The sequence below is a fragment of the Lagopus muta genome, chromosome 8, assembly GCF_023343835.1.
Source record: "Lagopus muta isolate bLagMut1 chromosome 8, bLagMut1 primary, whole genome shotgun sequence".
Classification (NCBI taxonomy): domain Eukaryota; kingdom Metazoa; phylum Chordata; class Aves; order Galliformes; family Phasianidae; genus Lagopus; species Lagopus muta.
Genome location: NC_064440.1, coordinates 19,634,223 through 19,647,530, shown reverse-complemented (window position 1 = coordinate 19,647,530; position 13,308 = coordinate 19,634,223). Strand labels below are relative to the sequence as shown.

The following is a 13,308-nucleotide window of genomic DNA, read 5'->3' as shown; positions in this document are numbered from 1 at the left end:
CCTTTCTGCTGAGGCAGAACCAACTCATGTCCGCAGATACCATGCACATGCTGCTGCCCAACTGTCTCTCACCATCAAACTCCTCTGTCTGAATAGGCTCTTCTGCATAAATGGCTTGTTACTGCACACCCATTGGGATAAAGGAACAAAGCGAAAGCCCAAATTACAGAAATGACAGTTAGAAAAACTGTTGGTGAGGAAACAAAAGCTTTCATTCAAAGCTTTCTGCATCACTGTGCTCTCCCATGCTCGCTCTCAGGCATGGCTGCTTATCACTGCTCAGCCCTACGTGCTACCTTGACATTAATTAGCTCTGCAGTTTCCAGAACAAGAGGGTTCATTTTTTTTTGCATCCAGAAGACACGGGACACTCTGGGTACCGACTAAAAAGATAGCCAAGCTGATACAACACACCCAGATTACCTTTGGACCATTTCCCAGCTTTAAGTGATAGCCAAAAACGAGTTCAAGATTCACTACTTTCTCTATGTTTTCCCCAGCTTCACCCGCAGAGTCCTGAAAAAAAAAAAAAAGGAAAAAATAAAAATAAAAAGGTGAGAGCTTGTAGCTACTTCAGCCCTCTAGGAGGCAGAAGCAAGGCCTTTTCTGGGAACAAGGATTTGCCTTTCCTATGTCATAAGCCTGCTGCTCACGTTGTCACCTGCAGCAGAGGGCTGTGGTTCTGTTGGGAGATACTGGCTCCTGCTCCACAGTTTCATGACACTGCAGCAGCCACCAGCACTGCAATCACAGCACGGCAGTGATGTTCAGGTTTTCATTTCCTTTTTGGGATTTCATCCAGATCCTTTATCATCTTTGTCACCTTCCACTGCACTCTTTCTAGGAGATGCCTGTCTTTTTGAACTGGATCCTAGAACTGGACACTATATTCCAGATGTGGCCTCACCAGGACAAAGGGAAGGATCTCTTCCCTCAACCTGCTGGCCATGCTTGTTTTAATACATCCCAGGATACCACTGGCCTTCTTGGCCACAAGGGCACACTGCTGGCTCACAGCCAACCTGTTGTTCACCAGGACACCCAGATCCTTTTCTGCAGAGCTCCTCTACAGCAGGACAGCCTCAACCTGTACTGATGCATGCAGTTATTCCTTTACACTCTACACTTGTTTTTGTTGAACTTCATCAGTTTCCTTTTTGCTCAACTCTTCGGTCTGTCCGGGTCCCACTGAGTGGCAGAACAGCCTTCTGTCATGTCAGCCACTCCTCCCAGCTTTGTATAATCAGCAAACTTGCCTAGGGTGGACTCTATCCCATCATGCAGGTCATTGATGAAGATGTTGAACAAGATTGGACCCAGCACTGGTTTCATGACAACATCTGAGATCCTCATTGAAAACAACATCTATTATCATACTACTTGTTCTCATGCAACCCATTGCTGCTGGTGACCTTCCACATTTGTCAAAAGCAGTGGCAGAGCTGCTGTGTAAGCAGCTGCCTCACCCTCCTGCCAATGGCAGAAAGCTGAGACATGAAAGCAGTGAAGTATTTATACCAACATGAGAAGCAATTCTTCTATAAACAATGAGACTTGCCTTAATTAATGGTGGAAAATGAAACAGATTTAGGTAGTCATGGGTTAACTTCTCAATAGCAGTCTATAAAAAAAAAACAAACAACAAAATCCAATGAGTGTTATTCAGCATCAAATATCACAAATACCAGCATGAAAAGCAGAGCAGTTCAGCATGTGCTGTGCTTTTCATTGCAGCTACATCAGGGCAGTTTAAAATACAGCTCAGCTCTGGAAACTGTCTCAGTAGATCGACCACATTTCACATTCAGAATCTGAGCTGCTTAATCAGAAAAAAAATAAATGCTTGGGGGTTGTTTTTATTTATGCTCAATCAACCCAGGAAGCCAAAGTCTTTCATTTTGGGCATTATTGACTTTATTAAGTTTCAATAATTTTCCCTGTAGGAAATGTAAATTAAAGATATCAGCAATGGTATGTGCATGGAAAAATGGCTGATGAGCAAAGAGGAATAAATCTGTGACTTACAGAGATGAAGCTAAATTTGCAGGACTAGCAATTACGATAAAAGTATCTCTTTACTAGTAAATTGTGGTATAAAGTCACTGAGACCCAACAGAATCCCAGATGCTGCTTTTAGAGAGATCATTTTCCAAAGCTGATAGCCAGGAAAATGTAACTATCTCCTGTGGATACATTATTAATACCATTATTGCTGTTGTGATCACATTTTCCAGACCATAATTGTCTGAATTCATAACAAACATTATATATTCAAAAGACCAGGAAACAAAGCATTACAAGCAAAGCAACCTGGCCATCAAACAGCTTAACAGTAGTCTAAGTGGGGAAGTTTAGAGATTTCAGTTCAAACAATTTCTCCATACCTGATCCTCTCCTAGCTAAAGAAAAATCTTATGGGACAGCACTCTGAAGATATCCAAAGCTTTTTGCTGGATAACTGGCTCTGCCCTATTACACAAATCTCCAGCAGCACTGTCAGTCCCGCCCTCAACAAAATTCATAGATGAGGAAGAGAATGAAGATCGTGGCACATTTCACACCTCACAGAACGTTCAGGGTTCTTTGGGTTTCAGAGCCATATGAACCTGTAACTCTGATTCTTTTTGTACCAAACAAGCTCTCTATTTTGCTTTGTAATTTACAAGTAAAAAATACTTAATGCTACTATAAAACTGTAAAATCTCTCTCAATACCTACACTGTAATCTACTCCGATGTTCAACATATACTATTAGATACCTTTAGGTGGATGATGTGTCCTCTGGAAATGATTCCCATGTCCTTTAAATCTTCTTCTTCTAGAAGAAGCAATCGCTTTCCAGTGATATGATGTTCTTTAAACAAGCTAGCATATGCACTCATTTCACCAGAAGCATCGCCTTAAGGTAAGAGAGGTTATTCAGAAATCCATAAGGCTTTTTGATGAGGGAAGAAAAAGACAGATAAACGTATTTGTATTCGTTAATATGAACATGAAGGTACATATGAACAGCTTTTACCTTTTCTAGTAAGTTGTTGCATCCAGAAAAACTGAAAAAAAAAAAAAAAAAGAATCAATCTTGGAAGTTCATGTTAGCAAAATTTTATATTACTTCGAGCTCACAAATCACTCTTTTAGAAAATTAATGTTAAGAATATTTATAAGCTTTCATTAAAGGATTCAGGATACTCCAATGTTATTTATCTTTTTCAGACTGCCTTCTGCTTTGCAGGTCCATTCCTTAGCTTATCATTATGAAGAACAACCAAAATGACTAAGGCAAACAGTATAGCAACCTGCCACACAATAAATGGGCTTTAGTTAAGCCCTTAGAAGCAGCAAGAGCTATCCTGGCTTTTGCACTGTCTTTACACTGAGTCCTTCAATAAGCCTTAGCTAAACAATCCCATGCTGCACCATACAGAAGAGTGCTAAATGGGACATGAGAACCACTGTGACACAGTGACATGCTAAAGATGAATAATTGGTTTTATTGGTTTAGCATTTTAATTGAATAAAAGCGCAAAAAGAAGGCTCAATGCCTTTTTTTTACTACGAGATAGCCCACACCCCTTAATATACCCTTAACTTTCAGTTAATTTCCATTCCAGTAGCATACAGCAAGATAAAACCTTCAAAGCCATTGTAAACTCTCCAGGAAAAGCCTTGCTTAGACAGGTCTTCCACATTTCCTAAATGGTTGCTGAGGAATGCAGTTCTGGCTGCTGAAAACTCACAGCACAGATTATTTTTCTGGACATTGAAGAATGTATCTGTTTAATCAGGGTCACATAAATTCTTAACTTACGTATGGTCATTTTAAAAGCCTTTCTGGGACACAAGTTCCACTAAGCAAATAGCAGTAAAAGCTCACCTAGATATTCTGATCCAGGTCATATTCCCTCCATACCCACCACAATTGGCAGAGAGCTCCAGCAGCACAGCACTGGCCACGTTAACACAAGATACTCACCACATCTTCTTCAGTCCATGCACAAATATCAAAGGAGGGCAGCAACTGTGTGAGAGATATGAATTGAAAAGAAAAAAACATCTGACTGTTGCTCTCCCCTCCACCCAAAACTCACTCCGTTGGCTTTATTTGGTTCTTTTCCTCCAGTGAAGGGGAGGACTTTAACCCACGACTCCCATATGGGGCACCAGAGCGTACTTCCCAGACCAACAGAACAACCCTTCGGATTCAAACTGACTGTGGGCTTACTCCAGCTATCTCCCTTCTTGATTGATACTACAAAAAGGCTTTTGCTTTTGTTATGGATTCGATACCATTTCTGCAGGAAAAACAATGCTGTAATTATGACACCATCCAAAATGATGAGGAACATTTTCTGCAGAAGGAAGTAAAACTGCCACTAGACAGCAGAGAAAACAGGATTTGGAGTCAGGCTGCTGTGGCCAGTCTTCCTGTTGGGACAATTCTCCTCTGGTTTCTGCCAACGCTCCGTAACTGCTTGCCTGAGGCTCTGTGAGCACAGCACTTCCCAGCCCCTCTGGCATTGCAGCCGACATGTGGCATGCTTTGTCATAGCTCTTGAAACCACAAAGGATAGATGTGAAATTGTGGGATGATTTGTAAAAGCTGACACAGTAGAAGACCTCACTGCAATACTGATTGCTGTTTTACTCACACAAGCATATGCTACCCAGGCTGCACCTTATTTGAATTCTTATCCAGAAAAAGAGTTAATATTAATTTGTATGTACACATTTGGACAGTCAGAATCTCCTGAAGGCTCAATGCCATGATGCACTTGTAAGCTTGATGTATGTAACAGTGACCTAGGAGAGTGACAGCTCAGTTACCCACTGGCCTCCAGGCCCTTCTTACCTCCAGTAAGTGAGTTTTGCTGGCCTGCGAGCACCCCAGCCTCCAGGCACAGGCCAGGTCTTCACCCTGTCTGTGCCCAGCTGAGCCCACAGCAGAGCTGTCCCTTCTGGCCCAACCTGAGCACATCCCCGGATCTCCAGTACCAAGACCAGGCTCTAGTATAATTCACCCAAAACTTCCAGCTGTGCCCATCACAACATTCACGTGAAGCTCCCACTGGAGGATTTGTGATTGCCCAACGTTCCTTGACACGTACTCCATAACTTTTGGAGGCTTTTGACATCCACCCCCTGCTTTGAGCTAGAGGACTCTTCAGACCCTCTTCCTCCTACCATCACCATTACAGTCTGCTGTGCACAAATCATCCGTGAGATCTGAAAGATCTGAAAGACCTCTGCAAGAAGGACCTGGTGGGCCTTTACACCTATCCTCCTGCCCACTGCAACCCCAAAACGGACAGTGCCAAAGGCATCATAGTGAAATGTCAGATGGGAAAATGTGCTTGCTAAAAAAAAAAGACTCGACTTTCTGACTGAAAACATGGCATTGTAAAGACAATCTTCTAAATCTACCTACTGCTAGTCAGTCTTATCTTGTGCAAAAAGATACCTGCTGCCTGGGCAGCAGCGCTGAGGCAACAACTGAGCCCAAGGAAGGGCAAATGGCCACCACAAAGACCCTTGCGAAGGCAGTGGGTCGTGCCTTTTGTGGGTACTTATTGTCAGAAGGGCTGGTGCTGTGTGAGGAACTTGAAGAATAATTGGTATGATTAAACCACTCACTGCAGAAGTCCAGTACTGCATTTTTGATTGCATAATAGATGTTTTCAGGCTTTCCCACATTCAAATATAACCAAAGACAGAGTATATCCCATATTCTTTCAAAATTAAAAAAAAAATGGAAAGAAAAGATGGGCAGAGTAAAGTAGAAATGTTACACAGTGAGTAACATAAAAATGACTTGAACCACCAGACAGTAAGGAACTCTTCAAACATCAGCATTTTACACAGGGACACAGATGCATAAAATTTACTGTCAAAATGTTTATTGCAAAATAGAGTTTGGAACAAAGAGAAGCAAAGGAAAAAGTTCACATCAATAGAAAGTTCATGACACCAATTGAGGAAATTGAATACATTGCATGGTTTCTTTTTGGTTGTATGCTATGTTTTTACACTGGAAAATCAAATCCACAGTGTGAATAAAACAAGACATCATATGTCAAGTGCAATAAAGAGAGTAACTGACGCTGCAAGGTTTTACCACACAGAAGTGTAACATTGCATGTTCCACACAAATTATATATTCAGTTTACAGCACAAGAGTTTTGGCACAGGCACTGCGCTCACCATTTTCTCAGAAGGGAGAATGATTATTTTGAAAATATCTTCTATCCAAATTTCATCCGTTCACACCTGAAGTGTAAGTGGCATCAATTTCTATAATTCAGTACAAAACTTTTTCAGTAGTGCAAAAGCAAGAAATGCAGTGGACTATATCTGACTTTCAAAGGCATATGGATAGTTAGCACACAATACAAAATGTTTAAAGAAGGTTGTTGGTTCTACATTTTCAAAATTAAATCTTCACACATCAGAAATCTCTGTGCAGATTTTACAGTGTATACACCAAGTCGAAGTCTGGGGAAAAGGAGAAAGGATTCTCCTCCAGATTCCTACTAGTGCATTTTAAGGGCTGTGAAAATTACTAAATGAACTTATCTTTTTACCTGAACATAGGACTGTAGTCAAAACCTCTGTCAAGTTAGAGGTCCTATTGAAAACCTGTAAAAGCTGCCTGATTACAGAAAAAGAAACTACAGTATTAAAGACACGGTGACTCTGCTGCATACTGAATAGCAGTATGCACACTATAGATTTACTACTACTGCTGAGAGGAAAATGACTTGTTATTTCAACAAATATTTAATTCTTAATAACTGTTTCAACATCTAGAAGGAGAGGGAATCAACATCTAACAGAACTGCTCAAACAATAAAGACAAGTCAAACAAGACTGTGAGACAAGGAGCTACTCCAGACTTCACCTCCCCAAAGCCTCCATAGCTAGATGGGACAAACTCCAGGCCAGGCCTCCAGCCAGCTGGGGATGCACCACCTACACCCCCATACATCCAAGGAATTAGTGGTCACAAAACTGGTCAAATCAAGTCACAAAAAAAGACCAGATTAAGAGTTTTACGCCATTAATTCCTCCCCTGTTTTTTCTCCCAACGCTGAAGGAAAAGAAACAGAGTTGGGAGTTAGGACATCCTGTCTTGGTCCCAGCTCACTCTGTATCTTTAAGCGAGCCAACAGACAATCCTCACCATTCTTCTCTTGAGCCACCCTAGTAAATGTTGGCAGAACAACAGCCTGGTGAAAATGAGAAGCTGAGGCCCAGTTCTTGCATTTCCCCTCTGTCAAGTACAGCAAAACTATTCTGCTGCAGATACCTGCAGAACTTTATGAAAGGCAGAGAAATCTGGGACCCCAAAAGGATTGATGGAGATGAGTGTGCTTAGAGGTGCATAAAGCATGGGAAGGCTTTGGGTGATTTTGCTCACAGCCCAGAGTAGCCAGAGAAATACTTCTGGGGTTTGACAAATGCTTTCCTAAGCTGGCACAGCAAGTGGCTGTGGACTTCTGTGCTGCTGACACAGGCAGAAAACAGGCCAGACTGCATGGCAGAGCAAAATCAGGTCTGGAAGATGAAAATATTATGATCTCCTCCAAACAACACACCTGCCACCAGAGATGCTTCCAAAATCTTTATCTAGCTAGGAGATTGTCAGAGGCAGAAACAACAAGCTGATTCTCACATGCAATTTTTGGCTTGTAAACTGCAGACATCTGTTATGAAAGCCATCACAGAAAGTAAAAATTCAATCAGTATCGTTTCTTTCTTATAAGCATAGCCAATATCCTAAGTATAATACTGTGATGATAGAACTGCACCAACAGAGCCTATCATATATTATCTGTCATATCTTAACTTTCTTTACAATTCAGAGATCTTTGCTACTTTAAGCATGAAGCAAGTTGTTTTAAGAGAGTCTAAATTTTTTCTTAATACAGCTAAACTTGCTTTGAGAAGAAAAGTGTGTACAAGGTAAAGAATAAAATCTTTTTTTCTTTCTATTTTTTTTCCCCATAAAAGAACTGGAACTAAATAAATAGCCAAAACTCCTAGGGGCATGTTACCAAATTCTGATAATATTCTGCTGAAATAAGACACACCCATGGGTGGTAAGTATAAAAATTTGAAAAGAGACCCAAATTTGGGCATTTTTTAACTAAGAATTCCTGCAGTGTACTACTCATGGACTATTTTTAATTCTGTAAACACTAAGGAGTGAATGTAAAAAATTCAATTAAAACTTACACAAATATAAATATGTATAAAGTGCTCTGAGAGTGTCAGATCCTAAAAAAAGTGCAAAACATCAGTGCTTGGGACAAGTAATTTCTGAACGCTAATCAAACTGAATGAAATTTTGTTTTCAGTTAAAGCTGTACAACACTGCATATGTGGTACAATAATCTACGCGCAACAACACACATCTTAAGTGTACATATTAGGTCAAATTTTCCTGTGTGCAATGTGGAAGTTAAAAAAAAATAATATAACTGCTCTGGGTGTTAGCAGACATAAACTCATAGAAAGAGTGCAAATCTGCACTGGAAATAGCCTATTTGTTCTTATTTCCAGTTTATTCTTTCAGCATCTCTTCTCTCTAAAGTCAGATTGCTTTGATGGACCTAAAATGCCATCCCTACCTGTGTCTAAAGAGCACGTTGCCTCCAGGATATAGAGTAAGCTTATCACATCATGTACATTACAATTCAGACATGAAAAAGCCTCCTGATGCTTGAGGGTTAACTTCAAGCCAATGAACCTGCAACCGTTAGGAAGAAGGGGAATGAGGAATGATATCCTACTTGAAAGGAAGCATTCTGGAGGGCCAAGACTGGTGAAAACTGAGTGGAGCACGCCAGCTCCGGCTGAAGCACTCACTGCCTCACAGGCTACCGGACCAGTGCTGGCATTTCAGAATAAAACAATTCTGTCTCACATCGCAAAGAAGTGCCCCACTCATCGCTCTGGGAAAACTCCTTCAAAGAACTTTCTCTTTTGTTGTCTGAACATGCAATGATTTCAGGCCTGCTGTTATCTAATGTATCCATTTTTCTCTAAGCAATCTACAAAAATACTCATATAATACATAGGTTAGAGCTGTGTAACAGACAAGCCTATAATTAAAGAAGCCGCTCAAAACCAGAAGTTTTCATAAAAGAAACCCCTCCAGTAACAGAGAATGGAATTTTGACTGTATTCCTTATGGAATTTCCCACTGTAGCTGAACAAGACAGTAACATTTCTCTTTTAAAATGCTGTCCTTCTTCCTTGGACAAATATTTTACATCAGCTTCCTTTCTAACCTGCATTCGTGTTTGTTCCGGTTTCCCTCCCTCCTCCTGCATTACTGCTAAAGGGGTCATCAGGAGAAAAATACTCACTGCTCTCAACACAAGTGCCTGGCAGGCAATTATTGCAGCAGATTGTTACATGCCGAGTTTTATGGAAAGTCACAACAGTAGTGGCAATGCTTTAGAGGTGATTTAGCTGCAAAAAAACCCCACATACTCAGGGACTGTAAATATTCCTCATATTGCTGCCACCACTGAGAATTTCACATAAGCCACGGAAGTAGGGTCCAAGCTGAAGTGTCACCATGACTTTTCCTTGTCCTTTTGTAAGGATAGCACACGTGCCTTAAGAGAAGCAACAGAATCAAAATTTGCTAACACCCATTTTTACTCTCAGGTACCAGAGTAAGTACATCAAAGTTAATGAGGCTTCCTGGATTTACATCAACATAACTGAAAATTAGCTTCTAGATCACAATATCTGATAATGGATGCAGAAGTCTGATTGCGATTCGCTTTGCTAGAGTGAATTATATACACATGCACACACACGCAAGGGGAAAAGCATTTATACAAACCATCTACTAATAGGGATTATCTGGATTCTGCTGCTACTTGGTTTTTAAACTGTATATTTAGCTTACCCTTTTATTTCTCTCAGCTAAGCTTTTCTTTTCCTAGAAACGTATTTGTGACTTCCCACAACCTCACCTTGAAAAAGCTCTAAAATAGAAACACAGCAAACCCCTTCACTGCAACAGTGAGAAAGATTGGATTGCGGAGAACAGCAAATCTGAAAGCACAAGTATATTCATATGATTGACAATTAAAGGGGTAAAGATAGTGACAAACAACAACAACAAAAAAAAAAACAGAAAAATTTGCAGTACATTAATTGCATTAAAGGCATTGAAGTTTCCCCCAGTGTTTTCAGTTCTTAAGTTTATCAAGCCATAGTTTCTGTAATCAGGCATCAAGAATTACAGACATAATCATATTTCTTAATAGTAATCTCAATTACTTTGGAAGTTTAGTACCAAATTTCATCAAAATAGAAATAAGTCAACGCAGTCTAAACAAGAACAATGTCTTCCTACACACAAACATGCTCAGCCTGGAAAGTGTCTCACTTTTTTTCTTTTACAGGATTTGAACAGACCAAACTGACAGGATTCTTGTTCTCAAACTTTATTGTTTTGCTTTGCTAAAACCGATTTCAGATTTAATTCTGTAACTGATTTCATTCGCTGCTATCATCTGTGTCATCAAAATCATCATCATCATCATCGTCATCTGACCAGTCGAATTCACTGAAACCCAAAGCCATGTTGATTTTCTTTCCTTTTCTCATAGAGGTGGTTTTAGAAGAATTCTTTTTGGCTTGCATGTTTATCTGCATTCCAGAACGCAGGACAGATCCTGCTTGGTTCAGAGAGAAGACATCCCCAAAGCCCGTCATCATCAAGGCCTTCAGACTTTGGTTCATGCCAGCTACCTCCCCGTTACTTGTTGCTGTGATCTGACATGACATCTCTGCACTCTTTGACTCCTCTGTTTTAGATTCAAAGTAAGACTCCTCAGACATTCTTGCAGCAAGAGGTAAAAGAAACTATTTGAAGAAGGAAAGGACAGAGCAAAAGTGAAAGTTAGAACCAATTTAAAAATCAAGGAAAAAGACACCACCAGATTAGTTGGCAATAAACAGAAAGCATAATGATTAGTGAATCTGAACATGGAGTTCAAGAATTCATTACAACTGCTTAATTCTGTGCTCACTGTTCTCAAAAGGAAGCGCAAAATCACAGAATTACATGGCAAGAATCACAGGTAGCAGAGCTTGCTTGATCAAAGGAGGTTCAGGCTCTTCAATCCTTCATTTTGTACAGCATAAAACAGATTGTGATGCTTTCTAACCAGGTCAACTGACTCCTGGGTCACAACATAAGTCTGAGTTAGTTGCTTAACTGAACCTTTCAGGATTGAAGAATCAATCATATTAAGAATAGAGAACCCAAACAAGTTCCTGAAGTTTGGTGCAGAAGAAGCAGCCCTCAAAAACATTAGAAATAACAGTAGCAGTATTATCTGTGCAAAGACTCTTTTTGAGCATATACTCAAAAGAAGAAAGGGTCATCCTGCTATGGCCACAGTCAGAAACAAGCCTCTCACCAATTCAAAGGAGACAGGAACCACCTTGAGCTTGACAGCACATTGCTTCTGGAAACTGTTCCAGAGAGAAGCAGGTATGGGATGAGGGGGCTGCTTGGTCAGATTCTTCAGCTTGGTTGGCTTTTTTTTTTTTTTTTTTTTTTTTTTTAACCTTTTCAGTGGTATACAATTCTAGATATTTCTCATTTGGTTGCACATGATATTAAATCTCTACTGATTAAATCTTCATCTACAGAAAATTGTGTTTTCTTTTGTCAGTCTGCAATTACAGAGTTTTACAAATTGAAACCATTCCCAGCTAAATAACAATGCCTCTTCAGAGTGCCACAGCAAGTAACTTCAGTGAAACACCTGCCTATTTTTCACAGGGAGCAAATCCTCAGGTGTATGGACCTAAATTAAGCTACCAACTAAAGCAAGAGCAAAGGAGCTACATGTGAACAACTGAAATGGTCTTTCTTTTCAAAGTTGCCCCAAAAATGACCTGCCCCAAAGTCATTTTTTCTACATCTTTCTTTTAAGCTAATCAGAAAACTGACTGAAGTGTTGACAACAGTTGATCGCAGCAGGTTATGAGAGGATTATGCTGGTGCCATGGCCATATAGGAGGCTTCATGGCCAGGCTGCTCAAAGTGTGCCCATTTCTTTTCAAAACCACTTTCATTAACTAACTGTCTATGATTTAAAAAGGAGAATATCTGTCTTTTGTTTCTTTCAGGTTTTTCCTACTTACATTGGCTTTCCATTTGCATTGTGGTTACAAAAGTCAGTGGTGGTTGTTTAAGAAATGAAAGTTAAAATTAACAAGGGAGCTCTTAACACTCTTCTTGTGTCCTACGGCTGTCTACATGATCCCCAGCTAAGCCTACATACACCTGGCTGTACAGGAAAAGATGATCACCAGAACACTACTTAAATCAAGAACACCAATAGCTCCTAGAAAAGGAGAAAATAAATAACTCCTACTGATATAGAGGAAAAACAAGAAATAACCACAGAAACAAGATGCTCAGCACACTGATTGAGTGCCAGGTAGTTCTTTAATCCGCTATCAGCGTTTTAATCGCTTAAGAACCATGGAAATGCATCCCCTGAAACATGGGAAGAACTCCTTCATAATCAACAAAGCAGAAGAACTCTCCTCTGAAACATATTTCTGTGTCACTATGCAATGTTTGTCAAGAGGTTAAGGTGCTAGTAGGCCACAGCTATGGTACATTTTGTGGGTTATAAAAACCTAACTTCCTCCACATTTTACCACATCTTGTTATTTTGAAAGCTTAGGAGTTCTTTGTGATAAGACCCGTATTTGTTGTCACATTACATGTGGTGACCATCATCAAGGCCTTTTATAGATCGCTGGGATCCTCTGTCTCCATACAAGTCACTGTTCTTAAATGATGACCTGCAGGTGCATGACACCACAGGTGAATCTTCAGATTTCATGTCTTGCTTGCTGTCCTCCTCTATACGAAATTCGGTTTAGCTACATGGACCTCCCTTGTTGAGCCAGGTTGTCTTTCAAAAGAGAGCTGTGGACATATTTTATTCCTGCAAAAGGCTCCGTATTCCCTTGTGCAAGACACTCTGCACAAGGGAAATTTGCTGGGATAAGACCTGGAGGTGTCTGTTACATGAGTCACAGCAGAAACAGTCAAAATGAGAGCAGGGAGAAACACTACTGTCACAGAAGTGTTTGTAAGGTTTGGCCTTATCTTTCTCTCGTGCTGATTTACAATGCTGACGTGTACAAAGACATGCTTTATTCTTTGGAATAGGCACAGTCTTCTGCTACTCAGAGCTACCTACCACGCGGGATTCCAGGATGAAGCTTCTACCAACTCTGTGGCAGAGTCAGCTT

The 13,308-nt window shown here is 40.3% G+C and overlaps 1 protein-coding gene across 3 annotated transcripts in view; it reads right to left on the bottom strand.

Annotated features, from left to right (window-relative positions):
* Positions 1-13,308, bottom strand: part of MAP3K20 (mitogen-activated protein kinase kinase kinase 20) — an 87,716-nt gene that overhangs the window by 17,460 nt on the left and 56,948 nt on the right. For 2 of the 3 annotated variants that reach the window (XM_048952481.1, XM_048952480.1), the window contains exons 12-16: positions 3,974-4,018; positions 3,020-3,050; positions 2,760-2,899; positions 1,559-1,621; positions 424-516 (exon numbers count right to left, since the gene is read on the bottom strand). In XM_048952481.1, the coding sequence (XP_048808438.1) occupies positions 424-516; positions 1,559-1,621; positions 2,760-2,899; positions 3,020-3,050; positions 3,974-4,018 (372 nt within the window). Of the gene's footprint in view, positions 1-423; positions 517-1,558; positions 1,622-2,759; positions 2,900-3,019; positions 3,051-3,973; positions 4,019-5,872; positions 10,888-13,308 lie in introns of those variants that run through there. The other variant, XM_048952482.1, reaches the window with a different exon arrangement.